The 20590-nt window shown below is 50.4% G+C and overlaps 9 protein-coding genes across 9 annotated transcripts; 6 read left to right on the top strand and 3 right to left on the bottom strand.

Moving 5' to 3' along the window:
- Positions 1–251: 251 nt before the first annotated feature.
- On the top strand, positions 252–2199 carry BO88DRAFT_416249 (AMP-binding enzyme; the record flags this gene model as incomplete). Its single annotated transcript, XM_025708241.1, has 6 exons — positions 252–862; positions 914–1336; positions 1409–1691; positions 1756–1859; positions 1922–2081; positions 2134–2199. 6 exons carry the CDS (start codon positions 252–254, stop codon positions 2197–2199), a joined length of 1647 nt encoding a protein of 548 aa, XP_025561674.1.
- A 391-nt stretch (positions 2200–2590) lies between these two features.
- On the bottom strand, positions 2591–10316 carry BO88DRAFT_464643 (alpha-1,3-glucan synthase Ags1; the record flags this gene model as incomplete). Its single annotated transcript, XM_025711337.1, has 7 exons — positions 2591–2687; positions 2748–3261; positions 3375–3580; positions 3647–8756; positions 8818–9620; positions 9708–9883; positions 9960–10316. 7 exons carry the CDS (start codon positions 10314–10316, stop codon positions 2639–2641), a joined length of 7215 nt encoding a protein of 2404 aa, XP_025561675.1. The 3' UTR covers positions 2591–2638.
- A 568-nt stretch (positions 10317–10884) lies between these two features.
- On the top strand, positions 10885–11280 carry BO88DRAFT_416251 (uncharacterized protein; the record flags this gene model as incomplete). The annotated part of the gene is made up of 1 exon (XM_025708242.1): positions 10885–11280. The coding sequence occupies one exon, from the start codon at positions 10885–10887 to the stop codon at positions 11278–11280; it is 396 nt and encodes a 131-aa protein (XP_025561676.1).
- An 825-nt stretch (positions 11281–12105) lies between these two features.
- On the top strand, positions 12106–13758 carry BO88DRAFT_464649 (alpha-amylase; the record flags this gene model as incomplete). The annotated part of the gene is made up of 1 exon (XM_025711338.1): positions 12106–13758. A coding segment is annotated over one exon (1653 nt), but the record flags the coding sequence as incomplete, so codon positions are not given.
- Positions 13759–13891: 133 nt separating this feature from the next.
- Positions 13892–14948, bottom strand: BO88DRAFT_426564 (short chain dehydrogenase/reductase SDR; the record flags this gene model as incomplete). The annotated part of the gene is made up of 2 exons (XM_025708914.1): positions 13892–14251; positions 14307–14948. The coding sequence occupies 2 exons, from the start codon at positions 14946–14948 to the stop codon at positions 13892–13894; spliced, it is 1002 nt and encodes a 333-aa protein (XP_025561678.1).
- Positions 14949–15314: 366 nt separating this feature from the next.
- On the top strand, positions 15315–16239 carry BO88DRAFT_488899 (uncharacterized protein; the record flags this gene model as incomplete). Its single annotated transcript, XM_025712651.1, has 3 exons — positions 15315–15637; positions 15688–15998; positions 16048–16239. Coding segments are annotated over 3 exons (811 nt in total), but the record flags the coding sequence as incomplete, so codon positions are not given.
- Positions 16240–16466: 227 nt separating this feature from the next.
- BO88DRAFT_464650 (Zn(II)2Cys6 transcription factor domain-containing protein) lies at positions 16467–17718 on the top strand (the record flags this gene model as incomplete). Its single annotated transcript, XM_025711339.1, has 1 exon — positions 16467–17718. Exon 1 carries the CDS (start codon positions 16537–16539, stop codon positions 17716–17718), a length of 1182 nt encoding a protein of 393 aa, XP_025561680.1. The 5' UTR covers positions 16467–16536.
- Positions 17719–18052: 334 nt separating this feature from the next.
- Positions 18053–19179, top strand: BO88DRAFT_343227 (zinc-binding alcohol dehydrogenase family protein; the record flags this gene model as incomplete). The annotated part of the gene is made up of 2 exons (XM_025703175.1): positions 18053–18595; positions 18625–19179. The coding sequence occupies 2 exons, from the start codon at positions 18053–18055 to the stop codon at positions 19177–19179; spliced, it is 1098 nt and encodes a 365-aa protein (XP_025561681.1).
- A 118-nt stretch (positions 19180–19297) lies between these two features.
- On the bottom strand, positions 19298–20341 carry BO88DRAFT_436294 (uncharacterized protein; the record flags this gene model as incomplete). Its single annotated transcript, XM_025709556.1, has 1 exon — positions 19298–20341. The coding sequence occupies one exon, from the start codon at positions 20339–20341 to the stop codon at positions 19298–19300; it is 1044 nt and encodes a 347-aa protein (XP_025561682.1).
- Between the last annotated feature and the right edge of the window lie 249 nt (positions 20342–20590).

Here is a 20590-nt window from a genome sequence, read left to right on the forward strand (position 1 = left end):
CATTAACAAGCAGTCAGCCGCAAACATTTCAAATACACAATCACGCAGAATCATCACCTATCTCTCTCTCTCACGCCAATTGGCTTCGACATAAATTAATTCAGCGCATGAGGAAGAGAATTAGATCAAGCATGCAGTTGTAGCAGAATCTTATATATTCTTTACCTCCTTTATTCTTTCTTTCGGTTTGGAAACGTATTGTTCTTCCATTCATCATCGGTATTTGAGAGTCCTCGTTCTACCTATCCAGAATGTCCTTAGTCCAGTCCCGGTACAGCGTAAATGCACCCCAAACAGACCTTCTGTCCTACTTGTTTGGCTCACCTTATAAGAATGAAGGAGCCTGGCCATCATCAGAGCCTCTTCTGGAATCAGCAGCACAATGCGATCGTCCAGGATATACAATCGACCAAATCAAGGCTATCGTGAAGCGAGTTGGCTGCGGCCTTCATCAGTTGGGAGCGCAAGGCAAGCGAGTTATGGTCTACGGCGACGCGAACATTAACTTTCCCCTGGCTATTCTTGGGGCTATCGCTGCTGGAGCAGCATGCAATGTTCTTGCTCCTGGTCCTGCAGATGAATTGATTTCCCGGCTGCGGCAACTGGACTGTGACATTGTACTTTTCGCACCCCAGGATCGAAAGCTTGTCTGCGTTGCAGCAGCAAGGTTGGGTATTTCTAGCGAGCGTCTTTTTATGATTGACGAGTCTTTCGGTGGCGTGAATACCGACGGTTCGAATGACAGTGCTTTCAGACACTGGGGTCATCTCTTGAGGACGCCTGCCGGTGACGAATATGAGTGGCCTAGACTGTCGCCTGCTGAAGCAAGGGAAACGACTGCTCTCCTACTCTACACTTCCGGGTAGGCTGGCTTGCTATATATTATCGAGCACGGATGTTGATCTTCTGATAGGACAACAGGATCTTCGAAACTCGCAGAACGCACTCACTATGGCCTTATTGGAAATATTGAGCAGACTTTACAGCACTATAACCTTCGGAAGAGGAGCAGAGAGACCATATTCTGCAATTATAAGTTCTGCGGTATGGGATTTCTAATACTGGGATTCATGCTCCCTCTGAAGGCTCGGTATAAGACAATATTTCCTACGAGATTTGACCCCGGAGCCTTCATGCAAATAATTGAACGATTCAAACCTACCTGGCTGATGCTCCCTAAGCATCTTGTACGCGAGATCCTGGCAAAATTCGACAAGCCCAGCTTCCCCAGTGTACAACATGTCCTCACCGGCGGCGCGATCATCCCCTATGAAATGATCGACCAGTGGCAGCGACTACATGGATCTCAAATGCAGAGCACATATGGAATGACCGAGTATGTGAGCCTTGTGCTATCCCCCTTACTTTACGCAGAGTAGGACTTACCCCTTTCACTGCACCAATGCAGGGCAGGTTTCTATACATTCCCCGATCCAACTCGGGTGGTAGAGGATGCCACAACAGGAACTTTGCTTCCAAGTCTGGAGGCAAAGATAGTTAGTGACCAGGGCGAATTGCTAAGCAGAGGCCAGAAAGGGCATGTTCATATAAGGACCCCATTTGCCATGAAGGGATATTTCAAAGAACCTGCGCAAACTGCTCAGACCATAACAGACGATGGATGGATCAACACTGGCGACATTGGCTGGGTTGATGAGCGTGATCAATTTTACATTGTTGGTCGCCAAAAGGTATGTCTTTCCCATTTCATCTGTTTTGTGCGCGAAACCTAAATTTTATGCTCCATATATTCAGGACCTATTCAAAATCAATGGCGACAATGTTTCTGCAGCTGAGATCGAGATGGCTATCTTACAACATCCGGATATTTCCGATGTTGCTGTTATTCCAGTTACTAGGTAAGGATTGAATATCCCCCTTACCTGCTACTTGTCATACTGATATTGCTCCTATCGTGTAGGAATGGAGATGAAGAACCCATTCCTCGTGGCTATATCGTCAAGTCAAAAGACTCCCCCTTAACTATGGACGAATTGATGCACTGGATGCAGACAGAACTCACTTCACGCATGCAACTCCTTGGCGGTGCAGCCTTCATCGACGAAATTCCAATCTCAAACGTAAGTCGGCCGTGTCTTGAGAACGAACCAATTGCTCACACTTACCATTCAGGTTGGGAATAGCAAAGTCGACCGTCGGAAACTGGGTGAGCTCGCTGAGAGACAGCTCAGGCTCTAAGCAATGCAGAACGGGGCATTGACAAGCGAAACCATAGCGTTTGATTGCCCCTACGTCCAGTGCCAAACATCGTCTTCAGCCAAAGCTCGCCTGCACAGGACCTGCATAGTTTCAAAATTGGTAAAACCTCACTTTATATTTATGCTCTGAATGATCTGGTGAGGAAGGCTCGGGGTGGAATAATGAAAGAAAACAGGCTACTATTAATGAGAGCTGCTAACGTGGGGACAAAACCCATGACAATAGAAATTGAAACACACATGAATGTCCTTGCGACATATCCAGTAGGAATGAAATTGTTCCGGGTAATTATTAGATTGATATATACATCTATGCATCGTTTCTCAACCCAAAACATGAAAACGTGTGACACATCCGTAACATGTCATCTCGTATAGGCGTGGCCCATCTATCACAACATGACGCCGTTCAAAGCCCCTTAGGGCTTCGCAAGCTGTTCCTTACGGAAGAACAACAAGAACCCAGCACTACAGTTAAACATTCGTCAGCAAACTTAATCAGAGTAGTAAGGTTCCGGATACACATACCAAATAATTAACTGGCAAAACAACCCGACCCAAAACCACGCATTGGCCACGGCACTCACCCCAAACGTCGGATCAGGGGAGATAGGCCCCGGACCCAGTTTATTCGGCCCAAAGCCTCTCGCCGCGATTGTAGCAATGGAACCCAACACCTGAGAACAAATCAAAGTGAAGAGCATATGCGTCCGCGTCAGCGTTTGAAGCAAGATTATGCCGAATCCGAGACCCTGGATGCTATCCAGCACACCCAGCCAAAGCCAGAGACTCCGCGATGCGAGTGCTCCCCCGACGTATCCGCCGGATACCCATGGTAGGAAGTATCCGATTCCGGAGATTCCCCACCATATTTGAGCCCAGCGGGGGGCTCCCAGGCCGCAGGCTATGAGGGGCAGGGACCAGCTGTGCGCTTTGAGATATTTGCTGACGATGAAGAGGAAGCCGACCCAGACGAAGCCGAAGAAGAGGATGCAGAGGAGGCCGACTTGCCACGCTTCGGCATGGGTGGAGGACCACAGGACTTGGGCATCGGTTAGTTGGGTTGTCATCTTTTGAACGGGGAGGGAGGGAAGCTGGAAATGGAGACGGAGGAAAGTAGTGAATGTTGGGGGTGGGCTAGGGCAGGCAACGTACAACTCCAATTCCGGCCGTAGGGGGCACTAAGGAAGAAATTCTGCAGGATGACGAAAACGAAATTCCAAAGCACGATCTTTCGACGAAAGACTGCTTTGTAGAACGAGGCGATCTTGCCGGGGGCCTGGTGGTAATAATTGGGCAATCCGCGGAAGAGAAGGAATCCGATGAGAGTCACGACTAGAGCAATGGGGTAGCAAATGGCACTAGTCGACGAAGTTAGCAGATGTCATATGAGATAGCTTATAGAGAACAGGAGAGAGGGGACGTACGTCATCTTCCAAGAGCCAGCCACTCCACTCGTTGTCGTTGAAACGCCCTCACTAGAGGCGGTGCTCATGGACGATCCCCAATACCAAAGGGCAATCACATATGCTTGTTGCAAGCCTTGAACGATGCAAGCCCGGAAGATCCAAACCTCCATGGGAGCACCACCTTCGTCGCCGAAATTCAATGCGAAAAACAGGGAGCCACTAGCAGATGCGACCGCATACGCGCCGCTTCCGATATTCTGGATCCAGCCCCGGTTGAAAGAATTGTCGACCCAATGGGCGGAACCTATGAGAACGAATGCGATTCCGTAGAATAGCCAGGGGAGGGACAGACAAACGACGGACTTGAAATAGCGATAGATCAACCACCAGCAAATTGATGCGATGAGGTAAGTCGCTGCAATACCGTACAGTTTGACTGCAGTTTCTCCGACCTGGCCAGTCAAGAGCGTGATTTGATAGGAATTGGCAGCGAGGATCTGGCCTAGTGCCAGGAAAATGGAGTATACCGGCCAGTTACCAATGCGGATCTGCATCCAAAGCCTGATACCAGCAGGGGGGCTGTAATCCTTGCCGAGAAGGAACTCATCATCAACTTCCGACCCCTGTGTATGGGAGCTCTCAGCGTTGAAACTGGACCCATCTTCCCTTGAAACGACGGAAACAGATCCCTGCTTATCACGGAAGACTGAGGGAGAAGGTGACTTTAAGCGACCCAACTTGGCGTCATGGAATCGTTCAAACCACTCCTTCTCACTCTTGATCAAGAATTCCTCGATACAATAGTCTGATTCAGAATTGCTACCTTTAAGGTTTTGCAGCTTCTGCTCGAAGATATTGTAATACTCGCCCGTGCTGTCAGTGAAGAACGGATCCACCTTTTGCAGGCGGAAGTCCTTCTTCTGTCCTACCACCATATCGACAGAAAGCAACGATGCCGTACTCATCCGGTTGCTAACATCCCTGAGGCCAGCCGGGGGAAGCAGACCTTGCTCGGGCATTTGGGGCGAGCCTGGTGTTCCAGGTACAGCCAGGGCTTGGCTATCGCGGGAGAAGTGAGCGCTGGTTATGGCTGTAGATCCTGGTCGCTGAGCAGCTTGCATGCGACGGGCAGCTTCCAACTCCGCAGAGGTAGGAACATATTCATTGTCTGGGAAATCATCACCTTCGACATCGGTAGCCACGTCTTCGGGATGTTCCTCCGTCACGGATAACTCGTCATGGGAAGAGTGAGACCGGGCGGCACGAGGCCTATGACCCGGGCCAGAACGAACACCAAGGGAGAGTTTGCGCTGTAGGCCGGAGACGGGTCTCTCCGTAGGATCAGACAGGGCAGCAAAGTCGCTGAGTCGGTTAAGGTTGGTGTAGCTGCCCTCGCGGGAATGAATCATGGGGGTCTGAGTGCCCGATGAAGGCCAGAAAGCGCTCGAGGGCCGGGAAGAAACGCTGTTGCTTGGGAATGTGCCCGTGTTAGGGGTCCGAGGGCGTCCGTGGCCTTTAGCTGTCTTGGTGTGGACCTGGATGGATGTCGTTTGGAGGATTTCCAAGTCCTCCACCCATTGCGCGACGGGGAATCGCTGCTTCGCTGAACGAGCCCGCATTTTGGCACGAGTCGACTGCTTTGATTCCAACGCGGCATCAATCGCTTGTCTGAATTGATCCAGGAGATGATAAGTAGAGGTTGATTCGACGTTATACCACCATCCAGGCATTTGTCCCAGTCCACCAACGCGGGCTCCAACGCCTAATGCACCCTTTCTACCGAATTCTACCGCGACAAGGCCGAAAGGTTCATCTCGGGAGGGAATCAAAGCGAATTCTGCTCCCGAGAATATGTACGGCGGAAGGGCAGTGAACTCAGGGCGTGAAAAGACTCGACCAGGATAGAGTTTCATCATCTGGTCGAGCTTGAGCGCAGCGAACTTTCCGTATAGATCAATAACCGGGCCGACGCAGATCAATTGGACCTTGGGGTTGGCTTCAATAACCGAAGGCATGATATCCGCAATCAGGTCAACACCTTTTTGCATGGACCAACGGCCAACGAAAACGAACAGCTCGGCGTCAGGGTCCTGGTTGAGACCCGCCCATTCCTGCGCCTGGAGTTTAAGGGCACCACGACCTGCCTCATAATCCGGATCGACGGCCACTTCGCCGCGTTGAACTGCCATGGCTTGCTCTTTGCTCCATTCTCCCAAGTCGGATGGATCAGGATTGGGAAGGTTACCCACCTTTTGCAATCCCCAAAAGATGGGGTACCGGGCGTAGGAGCGCTTGCCGTACTTTTTGGACACGCCGACCGCGCCAAAGCCACGCTGGTGGATGCGCAGATAGCTGGCTCCAGCATGCAACAGGTTAAATACCTCACCGAATTGCACATACTGCTTCATGACGTCCGCACTGAGGTTGAAAACTGACTGTACCTCTTCACGTTCGGTAGCTGTTCGGACAGGCCAAAGACCCTGGAATTCTGCATTGTGTAGGGAGAGGCAGACGGGGATAGTTTCCGGAAGCAAGTAAAGGGGTGCCAAAGAGCCGTGGTAGTCATTGATATGATACAGATCAATGGGGAAGCGCTTGCATACAGCTGCAATACACTGATTCCATGCCGAATAATAGACCGCACTTTCCAGATCGTCCATGCGCGCGGGGTACGGGTTGGATTTCGTTTGTTGGCGGAAGACCGGAGCATCGAGGAGGATATAAGTGATGTTATTCAGGTAGTGGTATTGCACTTGCACCTCATATTCCGTGCCCATAAGCGTCACCAGAATTGACTCGGCTGGAGTGTCAACAGGGTACTCGACATCCCCAACGCAGGGGACCACCCAAATGAGATCCTGGTGGCTAAGGGTCTTGCCCATCAATTGGGCCATCACTCCAAGACCTCCAATTTTGATCTTTATCGCCCAGTCTTCGATATCATACTCCATGGTGGCAATCAAGACCATGCGACGCTTCCCAGCGGCTGCAGCAGCGCTAAAAGGGGTGGCAGTTTGGAGCAAGCCTGATTTATTGGCCAGTCGCATGATGGGGTTGAGACGGTTATACTCCCCACCTGGAGCTTTCTTTTCGAACCTTCGGCGCAGGGCAATTGCAAAGCCAGACTTCTGGTCCACACCGACCTGGTTGAACTTGACTTTGTAAAAGGACTTCATGAAGACCCAGAAACATGCCGCAGCTGAGAGAGGAGGGACAATCCAGAATAGCACATACATCGCAATCTGCGTCGCTTGATGTCCTACCGGTACCAGTTGGAACTTCTGAGTGGCATCATCGATGATCAGCTTCCAAGAGATGTATGGCGAAGGCGGATGCGATGTAATATTGATCACAGTTTCGGAGAGGGACGATGGAGGCATCCGGTCAAGGACGGAGTCGTTATCAGCATCGCCCATCACCCATCCTTCATCCGGCGAACCATCCGGGTTCATCCCCCAGATGCTGACCTGCCCGATTGCTGGCCACTCATAAGTGAAATGGTACTTCCACAGCCCATCCTCTGGATCCAGGTGTATCTCGCTCTCCAACCCAGCGTCGTAGCCGTATTCATTGTAGGGACCTTCCCAGAAGATGTGGGGAAAGCGTCGAGGGCCCTTCTTCCAATCTGTATCACCTTCCTGCACGTAATCGCTGCTACCTGTCCATTTGCTCCAATATTCAGCGCGGACGTGGTACCCGTCCCAGGCTTGCTTGCTCGTGCCGGTCCATGATAACTCTGTGATGGTAGTGTTTCCACCTGTGTAATCCATCCAGTCTGAATAAGAGGAGCCCCAGTTCGTGGAGTATCGCCACTTGTCTGCACCAGCAGCGTGATGTTGGATGTAAAGCGAGCCATTTTCGTATTTGTGAAGCAGGCTGGTGGAGTAATTGGCGGTCGTATATATCATGGGGTTATCAATTTGGCCCACTCGCAGAAGAAAGTGATCAACAGAATTGGTGGTCTCGTTCTTGTAGGTATTAGTGGCGTTGTTCACGGTTATGCGATGAATACCATTGTACACGCCAGTCAAGTTCCCCTGCCATACCCAGGCGCTCGGAATAAAGCCAGACCAGTCGCTGCCGGTCTCGTTGAGTGTAGCGGTCTTGCAACTGACACTGTCTGTGTCTATCGTTGGAGTTTTCCCGGCCTCGGTGGAGGAGTTGACGTAGATGGAACTCGTTACCGAATCACAGTTCATGGCCTCGGAGAAGTAGATCTTAATTTCAACCGATTCATCCTCATTCGGTGCAACAGTGGATCGCACAGGCGCATCGTGCCCCGGGGACAAAGCTGTGATCATAGGCCGGGGCTTGGTAAACTTGGCACGTGGGACATACGCGCGGAACTCGTAAGCCTTCATCGTCATGTTAGAAAGACAACCGTTATAGGCCGTAGATCCATTGAGGCCAAGCTTTTGCGGACTGCTGCTCAACTCATGTTCATCAAAGGGGTAGAAAAGGTTCTTAACCCAGGTGCCGGTGTCGAAAGGAGAAATCAGTGCGCTGTCATTATCACTGCAATCGAAGGTGTAGTCGATTGTCCGATTAGTGTTATGATACACCAACCAGACCGGCTGGTTGTTGTCGGTTCCCAAGTCCTGGAAGTCAGAGCTGATGCCACGGTAGACTGACCAGAGACCGGTTTCAGTAGCTGTTCCATTGGATCCTGGGTAGTATACATCTTCTGTATGGTTGGACAGTTTGGTGACATTGAAGCCGTCGTTGAGCACGGGGAAGTCGATACGCATCTGGTACATGTGTTTTATGATGTTGCGAGCTGGGTGGGAGGGATCCCGATGATCATACGTTACCGTGATATCCTCGCACGCGTGACGACCCCTTGTAATAGGCCAGTCGTAGAAAGTCGAGGAGTCCAGAGAAAAGCATCCGTGCATGTGCCAGGCAACGGCCGGCGACATGGACTGGCGTCCAAAAATATAATTTGACGCAGTGGCATCCAGGACATAGAACGCCTGTTCTTCTCCCCACAGCAGCAGGGGGATTCCGGGCAGAAGCAAAGTAGTAACGAATTGGCCAAGCAGCTGGCGTTCGGTTCCCTTCTCCAGCGTTGGCCAGCGGAAGACATCTTGATTGGTGACACCATACATGTGTCGGGGATCAAATTCACCTGCATCTATGGTCAGCGTTCTTGTCCTTTTTGTACTCTGAGGCTCGTGGAAATGGGTTACCGGTATTGGGGTTGAGGAAATCGTTCGAGACCAGCATCTCGTTCCAGGCATTGATGAAATCCACCGAGACATCGTATCCGGCGGACAAGCTGCCGTCCATTCCTAAGAACCGTTCGAGATTGCGATAGATCGAATAATGAAATGCGGCGCCATCGATGGCATTCATCCCCTCCTCTCGCAGGAAGTATTGCGGCTCCGAGGTATTCGTGAGATTCATGGCAGCCTCAATCGAGGATGGATATTGATCAGGTTGCCGACCCCGCCCTAAATAGACTGATCCGAAGGTATTTCCTCCAGTAATCTCTCCAGCTATGAAGAAATTCTCCTTTCCTACTGCCCGGGCGCATTCCCGATAAGCAGCTGACATATCACCCAAAGCATCAACTGTAGCCTGCGTGGCTTTGTCGTAGCGGAAACCATCGACGTCAAGCTGGTATATCACCAGACACGAATGGCGAATCAGTCTGTCTCGGACTGACGGGCGCCACTCACGCAGGCGGTCCTGCACGGATGCAAACTTGGCCAATTCTCGCTCCCAGTCTGGAAACACTCCGAAGGCCTCGACATCACCGTATTGATCGAAATCGCTGTCGTAGCAACCAACTAGGGAGTCGGTGACCGTCTTCTGGACGGGATAACCATTTTCATACCAAAATCGGGGATAATCGCAGGTCTCGTTATAAGTGTTACCAAAATCGAAATCCACGTATCGCCGAGCGGTCTTCCATTCGACTTTATGCTCGTCCACTGTAAAAGGTGCCGAGGTATTTAGGTAACCCTCAAATCCGATCAGATCTCCCATTCTATGGAAGCCTCGTTAGATGGTGTTCTTTGAGCTGTGATTGTCCATCGCATGCGGATTAGCAATGGGGGATAAGAGGAGCACATACGTCGCAAGCGTGTTGTCGAAAATAACGTACATGCCACGATTGTGGATCTCGGTGATTGCATGTCGCCATTGTGCCAGATTTCCGTAATGTCCGTCGAGCAGAGTCGTGTCCAGTGCTGAGTAGCCATCATATCCCCAGGGTTGGTTCATGAGAACTGTGCCAGCCAGATAAATTCCCTAGAGCCCAAACTGATCAGCAAGTTGACCTCACCTACCCGATATCTAACAATCGGGTTCCGTTCCCTTGACCGACCTTGATGCCCATTCCCTGCAGATAATCAAGCGTATCGATAAGACCAGCTACATCTCCGCCATGACGCATCTGTGTTGACCAAATATCGTGCTCCCATACTGAATTGTTGTAATTATCGTTCGTCGGATCTCCGTTCACAAATCGATCAAGCATCAGGGTGTAAAACGGGAATCGCCAATTATCCGGAGACGGAAAATAATCACCGGTGTGGTTTGGCCATTGACCCCAATAATCTGCAGGATTTGTCGCAGTTTTATTCTGGTTCAAATTGTAATCTGCGAGTGATGCATTGTAGGGCCAAGCGACAGTCTGCCATGCCGTGGAGGCAAGGACGAGGCCAGCGAGCACCCGCTTCATGTTGGCTGAAGCGCAACAGGCCTCTTCTCGCAGTTCAATCACAAAAGGCCAAGCGTTTCTACGAGCCAGTCATAAGTACGCACTTTCGAAAGGCTTACAGAATTCGAGACAGAAAACGAGAGAAAATAATAGGGGTGCCTTGTTTCCGAACAAGCAAAGTTAGACAAGGACCAAGAGTAGCGACCGAGTGGTCCGGAACGAACGGCGTGTAGAGGTGAAAACGAGTGAAGAAGCAGAATGCAAACGAAGGATGAACGATTAGGCGGATGAAGTCTTCAGTTGCGAATGGTTGAAAAATAAAAACGACGGAAAAAAAATAAAAGTAAGACAAGTCAGAGGAAACGAAGAAGACAAATATGGGGAGACCAACGCCAACTGCGCCCCCAGCAAAAGAACGACTGATAAGTGTTCTGGTGGCTTCCAGCTTGTGTCCATCACATATCGATAAGGCGACTTGCCCCAGTGATAAGTCTTGGCCAGCACTGGCCTATCCTGCTGGGCCTAAATCGAGCCACTGATTACGAGGCCATACGTACTCTCCAGGTGTTCCGCACGGCCTCATGGCAACATGGTTGAGTACCCACGCCCGAACACCAAATTTAGCCTGGTCAATCCTCTGATCATTCGAAATCTCAATGTCAATCTCAAGATCGAGGGCATACGGAGTAGATACTGGGCCCCTTCTCCTGGTTCAAGTCAGGCACTACACAAACTGGCTGTCCTCCATGGTGAACATCCCAAACCCCGCCCGGATAGATTATGGTGGGAAATTGGACAGCTGCCTGGAGCCAACGGCGTGGCAGAATTTTCCCTGCAAGTCCGAGTGGCTTTTTCGGATGTCAGGTTTAGGGGCTGCTCTATTTCGCTGTGCCTGGCCGGGCTCGGACTTATGATTTTAGCCGCTTGGCCGGCAAAGCTTCTATTCGAAGATAGTGGCCGAGTGGATATGAACGCCGTCCTGTGAAAGGCTGTTGTCGGCACTAACCAGGAACTAGCCAGGAACTAACCAACAACTAACCAAGGCATTGACTCCACTGCATCCAAACATCATGACAAGGCATGTGGGGGCCGGCCCGGCAGACTTACGCAATTGCCACTGGACCACGCATGGCCTCGTCACTATCACACCAATCAGCTGTTTGACGCTTGAACGCTCTCCCAGCCGAAAAGTGGGAAGTTAATTTGCCTTGTCCACTTCGCCCTCCAGCGTAGCAGTGCCCTCGCGATAATCAGTCAATCTCCCGCGAAAATCCCAGGGGATCTTCGTGTTTAACGCTGCTACCCGTTCTCGAATGTTCGGGTGAACTGGAGTACTAGTAGAGTATAGTACCATCGAGCGTTACAAATTTAGATGTCGTCTTTATTTTTGGTTCTCGTTGGGTGTTGACTAGTATGATGGATAGGGCTCCGAGCACACGATGTGACCGAGGGTGGGGGAGAGACTACCTATTTATGGTACTTCCGGCTTCGACCGGCCTTTTTCTGCAGCCCCCGGTCTGGCGCTCTTATCTCTTGCTATAGCTATCGGGGGTTCCGCCCCCCTGAGTCGCGTTGCTTTGACTTGTCATTCTTTCTTTTCCCCGTTATTGCAACGGGACAGCGCACCCGGCCTCAACATCATGCTCAGCGGCCCGTTTGGCTGGATCGCGTGAAATTGAAACGCTTAAAACACATTCGTTAGAGTAAGCTGTTGCTTGTCATAATTCATTCGGTCACCCCAAACCCACCCAACGGGAAGCAGAACCTCCACAAGGGGGCATAGAGGGTTAATCGAGGGTATTTACGGCCAATTATGTTTCGAAAATTCGCTTCCCTCCGGGGCCAACGGCTCATGGCCGTCTGTCTCCTGTGCTGGTGCGTTTCGCTAGCGACAGCTGCAAGCACAGAAGCATGGAAGACGCGATCTATCTACCAGACAATGACCGATCGGTTTGCCCTCACCAACGGCTCGACCACCGCACCATGCAATACTACGGAAGCCAATTACTGTGGCGGGTCTTGGCAAGGGACGATCGATAAGCTGGACTACATTCAAGGCATGGGGTTCGATGCCATCATGATCTCCCCCGTAATTAAAAACATTGCGGGGCGATCTAAGGATGGGGAGGCCTACCATGGGTACTGGCCTCTGGATCTATACGAGATCAACTCTCATTTCGGGACCCGGGAGGAACTTTTGAAGCTGAGCGAGGAGATCCATGCACGCGACATGTACTTGCTGCTGGACGTCGTCATCAACAACATGGCTTATATGACAGATGGCGAGGATCCTGCGACAACTATTGACTACAATGTCTTTCCTCAATTCAATGGATCCTCATACTTCCACCCCTACTGCCTCATTACGAACTGGAACAACTATACGGATGCACAGTGGTGTCAGACTGGTGACAACTACACCGCACTCCCGGATCTCTACACGGAGCATACTATAGTGCAGGACATCCTAATGGATTGGAGTAAATCGGTTATTAGCAACTACTCCGTTGACGGGCTACGAATCGACGCTGCCAAGTCCCTCACTCCCAGCTTTCTGCCTACATATGCGGAAACCGTGGGCGGATTCATGACTGGCGAAGTTATGGATTCGAACGCCACCAACGTGTGCAAGTATCAGAAGGACTACCTCCCAAGTCTTCCCAACTACCCCCTCTATTACTCCATGATCACGGCCTTCCTGAACGGAGAGCCTGCGACCTTGCTCGAGGAAATCGCAACGATCAACGAGCTCTGCACGGACACGTTCGCAATGGTCAATTTCATCGAAGACCAAGACGTGGACCGATGGGCCTACATGAATGACGACATTATGCTAGCCAAAACTGCATTAACCTTTATGATGCTCTACGATGGCATTCCTTTGGTCTACCAAGGTCTGGAGCAGGCCATTGCCTATTCCAACCGAGCGGCCCTCTGGTTGACGGATTTCGACACCAATGCGACGCTGTATAAACACATTGCGAAACTTAATGCCATCCGCAAACATGCCATCAACCTTGATTCCAGTTACATCAACTCAAAAACATACCCGATTTACCAGGGAGGCAGCGAGTTGGCTTTCTGGAAGGGCACCTACGGACGCCAAGTCATCATGGTCTTATCTACGGCGGGCTCCAATGGTTCGGCCTATACTTTGACGCTACCTATGAGCTATGGGGCTAGCGAGGTGGTCACGGAAGTGCTGAATTGCGTCAACTATACGGTCAACACATACAGTCAATTGGTCGTGGACATGGACAAGGGCGAGCCTCGAGTCTTCTTTCCCGCGGCAATGATGCCGGGAAGTGGGCTGTGTGGCTACAATACCTCCAATGTGACGTACTCTGAGCTGAGGCTTGCTGCTGTGGGTTCTTCGTCGTCTGGTGGAAGCCACTTTGTCATACCGTCTGTTTTTGCTTCAATTTTCATGGCGCTGGTGACTTTTTTGGCATTCCGGATATAAGTCATGGCTTTTCTACTCTGTTCGATACCAGCAAATAATATAACGTCCTATGAATATGTATATGATTTTAAGAGCGGGAATTTATATTTCAACATTAATCACATTCCTATTTATCCTGTCCTACGATAATTACCTATGAAGCATTCCGAAGCACAGTCTCCTCAGCCCGTATCCCTGCCCACCTCCAACAATTCTCCCACAACTTCTCCTGTGTCTCACGATTCTCACTGATGGCCGCAGGTACCCCTTCCTTCGTCCCAACATAGTACCCGCGTTTCCCGCAGAACTCAACCCCAACACTCACAGCCACTAAATCCCGTCCAGCGTCCTCAACGGTACGGAACATCGTAGTCATGTACTTTAGAACCGGCATCAAAAACTCAACAACCCTAAACAACCACCGCGCCGACCTTTTCTGCCCCACTTGGGCCCTTGAACTCGGGAGACCACCCGGGTCCATAGCCAATGCAGTGATACCCGATAGCTGATCGTCCTGCAAAAGCCAACGTCAATTTTTACCCTTCTCATGGGAAATTGAAACAACATACCTCTTTCAACCTGCGATTCAAATCCATTGCCAGCGTAACATTCGCCAGCTTTGCAGTACCATATCTCTGAAACCCTTTATCATGCACAAGATCTGCCGGATCTGATGGCGGACGCACCAAATCGTCCATATTCTCCGGAAACCCCGGCCTTAGAGAACAAAGCGGGTTAGGTTTTTCGGGGTAATGAGTGACCGAGCCAAGGAGGACTATGCGTCCGGATATCTTGTTCATACTCCCTAAGAGCTTCAAAATTAAGAGGTAGTGAGACAGATGGCATACTTGGAAGGTAGCCTCGTAACCGTCCGTCGTGAAGACCTGTCCTGCTTCGAAGGAGAAGGTGGCGGCGTTGCAGATGATTGCTGAGATGGGTGGAAGTTTCTTGGAGGAGATTTTGTCGGCTAGTTGATCTGCGAAGGAGCGCACGCCGGCGAGATTGCCGAGATCAAGGACCTCCAGGTGGAAGTTCGCTTTGGGGTAGCCGGCGACTAGGTTGAGAAGTTTTGCGGTGTTTGAATCATGCTCTGGGGAGGTGTTCCGGACGGTGCCGATTATGGTCACTTGGGGATGGAGGGACAATAAGGCTTGGATGAAGCCTAGGGCAAGAGAACCGTTTGCGCCTGTGATGAGCACTGTTCCGTCCATGATGGAATTGATGGATAACCTGGAGACTTGACTTCAGGGGGAACGATACAACGAAGTCTGATGAAGCAAGGGGAGGACATGATGCTTTTATATTCGTCCTTCATGCCACCTTTCCTAGTAAAAAATCTCTCATACATGGCAGAATCTATCTATACGACATCAACAGAGCACATTGAGCCAATCACGAAGCTAATTCTATTCAAGATAAGCATTAAGCCTCTTTGAGCAGGCGCAGGTCTTGGCAAAGTTTGATAATAGATGCTTTGTCAGCCATGTCAGCTGCCCAGCTTTATCTCAAAATGTCATCACAAATATTATGTGGCTCACCCTTGAGAGAAAATATTTCATTTATTGTCTTTGCTCCAGGATGGCTGAGCGGGAAGTACCTTTCATCAATGTCACGCTTTTTCCGAAAGAGAAGGCTGCATTGACAGAGTCACAACAGCAGATTACTCGCTCACATGCCGCTCGCTCTGCACATGCCCGCGTCCGACATCGGCGGATGATGGAGTATCAGGCACAGAAACGGGGGAGGAGAGACACACGAGGCAGTGTTTACAGTAGTTATCCTAGCTTCGGAGACAGTGTATCGCCTGGAATTGTCCCAATCCTCTCGGCTGATAGGCGAGACCCTTTTCATTGCTTTGCTAGGGGCTTAACCTCATTAGAGCAATTTCTCTTTGATCATTGTATGGCCTCCAAGTCCAGAACATGCTAAGTTTACTGACTTATATTGAAGATGTCAACGTCGTCATCCCCCTGATGCGCTGCAATGAAAGCGCAATCTTCTTCGCGCAGCGCATGATAAGACTCTGGGTTCCTACTGCTATCACCGAGTCAAGCCTTCTTGATATTATCTTGCTTGCGGCGTGCCGTCACTTGTCTATTGCATATAGACAGGGGTCGCAGGAACAGCAGCGCATCTTCCAACAACTTACCTTTCAGTATAAATCCCAGAGTCTGCATGCACTAAGGCATGCTATATCGGCTGAGATGCCGTTGCTGAGTGACTCTACGGTCGCGAAAGCTATTATGCTAGCGTATGATGAAGTAAGTGCCTCTACTTTGGCCTTACGCGGAGAGTGCTAATAGGGTATAGTTATATGTTCGAGATACAAAAATGCTCAAGCATCACGTGGACGCAGCAGTGCAAATGGTCACGCTGAAAGGCGGGCCCCAGACACTTGGACTTGATGGACTCATGGTGCATTTCCTTTTCAATCTGATTACCAAGACGAGGGGTGACTTGGAACTGCAGGTTAGGACACCCTGGTAAGGGTGAGAGTGTTAGGGTTCGTTGTATCGATTACTATAACAAAAATACCAATACCCGTAGAATTATAAATCCCCGATTGGCTATTCATCATAGGAATTACGTCCATTCATATTTCTCGTGTCTGATTAAATAATACTTCGTAAGACAAAGAGATCTGCTCTCTGGCTGATGTCAGATGATGGCAGTGGTCCACCCTCCGCCGCAGATCCACTTTTGTCCGCAACTCAACCGCAACGCATAAGCCGGAGGCTAATAATTTCAAGACCCCGCAACCACCGCAGTCGAATTACTCTAACGAGAGCGGACGTAATCATGTCCCTTCGAAAAACATCTTGTCTATCATGTGTTGCAGCAAAGCGTCGGTGCGACCTGGAAAGGCCCACTTGCGCCCGCTGTCGGAAGAAAAACGCTGCGTGTCAGTACCCATATCCGCCTCCACCGAATACACAGGATCAGATTGCAAGCTCCAGCACTACAAGCGACTCTCATTTCTTGGGAGTCAGCGACATCATGATCGTAGATAGCTGCATAGACCGATCTACGATCCTCTATCCCGGAGAGGAATATATCGACCCACTGCTATGGTTCCCGGACGGTCCGACGAGCCCCGCTCAGGGCTGGGCCGTAGAACCGGATGAGTGGTTGTCTCAGACGAGGGCAATAGGTGGACTATCGCCCTCATTGCTGCCACGGCTGGAACGCAGGGTCTTGGAGTTTTGGCCCCGTGTTAATGACACACAAACTTGGCGTTTCTGCAGCCAAACGTTTCTAGGCTATGTCGATCACTTCTTGAACACTGGCACACTGCCTGTCGTTGAGTCATCCACCGATTCTAAAGGGGCACTTTCTGCTGTTCTCCGGGAAGCCTACGGGGTGTGCGCCGCATACCGTACCTGCCAGCATGCAGCCCAGCCTTTCTACCTCCAACTGTTGAAGGCAGGCATTAATAATGCGGATATGAGTAACCTACCGCAGGCGGAACTGCAGGATCAACTGGATCACCTCCAGGCCTTAATTCTCTACTTTATTATCTTCCTCGCGGGTGGTGTTGGTGATCAGTCTTTGTTTGTCCAGTTGGACTACAAGTTAGCACAGGGCACAGCCGACCTAGAACGGAGAGAATTGGAACTTCGGCACACATCCTCCTCAAGCCATTTGAAGAGCAAGGACCTCTGTGAAGATGCCCGGCGACTTATCTTGGTATCCTATTTGGTGCGTGCTGTCCATGCCGTGGTCCACTTTCACAGATGCGACTTTATCAAATATCTTGCTGGGCTGCCCGTCTCCACTCAATCATGCAAAAGCCTGTGTTTTGGTGATCAGGTTGATGGAGGGCAATTGCCTACGCAATCGACATCCAGAATCGTGTCGTACGATGAGCTCGTGGGTGTCTGGGAACAGGGAGGGCTGCTTCATGTGGATGACTTTAAGTTCCTTTTGCTGGTTGCGTGCAAAGGGTTGGACACTGTGCAAGGGAAGATACTGGGTACTTGATTATAATCAATCTGCGTAAAATACATTTAGCAGGTAGTGAGAATGGTAATTTTTCTCTTAGAAGAGTGAATCGCTGGTCAGCATGCTACCTGTCAAATCGGAAGAAATGGAGACTCGCTCGTATTTTTCAAGAGATGACAGGACATTGACGGGGCCATGCGGGTCAAGCCATTGCGGAGGAATGTGGGTCCCATACAGCCCATCATTTCTAAAGATATTGTAAGCTCCCCAACTTGCTTCCGAATATAAAGGTAGAAAATGCTACTGCACTGGCGTGATTATCCATTCAGTCAACTCAAGACATCTGGTTCTCTTCCAAATACTGTTCTTCAATATGCAGTCCACTCAAGCAGCAGTCATCACACTATCCTTAGGCCACGCAGCCTTCGTTACCAACCAACCCATCCCGACTCCCCGCCACGATGAAATCCTCATTCGCACTGCCGCAGTGGCCTTGAATCCAATTGACTGGATGTTACTTGGAAGCACCCCGTCACCGAACGCAGTCATGGGCCATGACTATGCCGGCACCATTGTCGAGGTTGGACAATCCGCCTCAGAGCAGTACAAAGTCGGAGACCGTGTATGTGGACTCGTCAAGGGAGCAGATAGAACCCGCCCCGAGAGCGGTACCTTCGCAGAGTATATCGTGGCCAAAGCTGCCGTCCAAATTCGCATTCCCGATTGGGTGAGTTTCGAGAATGCAGCCACCGTGGGCGTCGGAGCCATTGCCGCGGGACAGTGTCTTTTTGGTCCATCTGGCCTCAATCTACCATGGCCACGGAAACACACTCTTGAGGAAAATTATGACACCATTTTGATTTATGGCGGAAGCACGGCCTCAGGATGCTGGCTGATTCAAGTTGCGAAACTGTTGGTTCTCCTCCTTGCTATGTTCCGTTGAAGGACAACAATCTAACCTCGAGCACCAATAGAGCCGGATACACTGTTCTAACGACCTGCTCGCCGAAGAACTTTGACTTAGTGCGTGAGTACGGCGCTGATGCAGTTTTTGATTATCGCGAACCCGGATGTGCGCAACAGATCCGAGAGCATACAAGCAATACATTGGGAATTGTATGTGATGCTGTGTCAACACAGGAGTCAGTTCGCATCTGCGAAGAAGCCATCAGTGATAAGGGTGGCTTGTATCACTCTCTACTCCCAGCGGAAATGGGTCGTGTAGACGTGAAGTCCACTTTCGTCAATTGCTGCACGGCTCTTGGTGAACCATTCGAGTACGGACCAGATTGCATGGTTATTCCCAGGATGCCGGCGGAATTTGAATTTGCCCAGAGATGGGCCGGCATAGTATCTACTCTATGGTCTGAGGAGAAGATCAAAACACTGGTTGTTGATAAGCGAACTGGGGGGTTGAGGAAAGTTCTTGAAGGACTGGAGGATTTGAAGAAAGGCACCGTTAGCGGCAGGAAGCTGGTCTATACGGTTTCGGATAATTAGTCTTTGCGGGCATTTGTCGGTTTTGTGTAATAGCTTCGAGATATTTGAAAGTGATGCTCCACAAGCATAGCTCTAGATCCATGGATAACAGCCACTAGCAGCTCAGTTGAAGCCAAATCTAGACCCTGCACCCCCAAGACTCAAAGAGGCAACCAATGCAGTAGTTCCACTTCTCGTCAGCTTCTTCCTCCCCATACCATTCCCGCAGCAGCATATCATATATATACAATATAGCGAAACAGGTGTTCAAATAATCCTTTAAGCGGACTCTGATATCTTCGCTCTCCCCCTTCAACGGATCAGTAATACCCTCATCCTTCAAGCTTGCATCAAAACCCTCCTCACACCGTTGCTGCAAAGGCCACATATCCGTGACCCCAAAGTGACTCCAAAACTCCCGATGCGGAACATTCTGCGTCGGATAATCGTAGTCCGCAAGAGTATGACGTGCCCAGTACTGAAATGTTTGCGTTTCCATAAGTGAAGCTACGTTCCCGTCGTCCCCTTTTAACCGTTTCTGCGTGACCAGCGCATCCATCAGGTTAACCATGGCATAGATCGTCAACGCCGTCTCCGCAACTAGTTCCACTCCGAATGCATGACCCCAGTGGATATTTGCCAAGGTATGCAAAGGTACCTGGGGATGGCGCGAGAGTGTTATCAGAGCGGAAAAAGCTTCTATTGACATTTGCCTTGATAGGGGATCATTCTTTTTCGCGCTTGCGGATATAATGATCAGCATTTTGACTGCGTCTGCGAGGTCCCCGTCTGCGCTGCAGTAGCTTATAGGGTAATTGTCGTCGTTAGAGCTAGCGCGGTCGATCCAGTATTGGATGTCTCGGTGCTTGGTGGATAGAGGGTTATGCAGGGCGGAGTTTCTTTGATGGGGCCCGAGGCCGAACTGGCGTTCGGGATAGGATAGTAGATCATCAGATAGGAGGCCGTCCGAAGGGACAGGGTCAAGTGGTTTGGATTCTTCGGTGCGTGAGAATTCGCGGATTGCCTTGGTAAGGGTGCGGCGGAAGTGGTTCAGGTCTGACGACTCGGTGGGTTTATTGCGGGCGAAGAAGTCGGTGCGTCGAGGTGTGAAATGAGGATTGCATCTTATGATGTTTATGTGTGCGGCTGCTGTGTTCCATGGTACTTTGTGATCTAGGTGCATGGTGAGTGACTGGCTGCCTTGCAAGTGGGGGAATGTTGATGGAATTTCAGAAGCTACATTGATTTCGGTCGTGCAGGGTCCAATGACATGATGCGGGGCTTTTCTTGGCTTTCAGGCTATTTTTGGTCATAAGTCCCCTGAATCTTCTTGATTAAGATTGTCTGACTCTGTGCCAGGTGCTCTATCCAGGTAACAAATTGACATTCCCTAACAAATCCCAGTGCACCAAATTATCCTACGCTTACGCAC

This window comes from Aspergillus vadensis, assembly GCF_003184925.1.
Source record: "Aspergillus vadensis CBS 113365 unplaced genomic scaffold BO88scaffold_15, whole genome shotgun sequence".
In the NCBI taxonomy this organism is placed as follows: Eukaryota; Fungi; Ascomycota; class Eurotiomycetes; order Eurotiales; family Aspergillaceae; genus Aspergillus; species Aspergillus vadensis.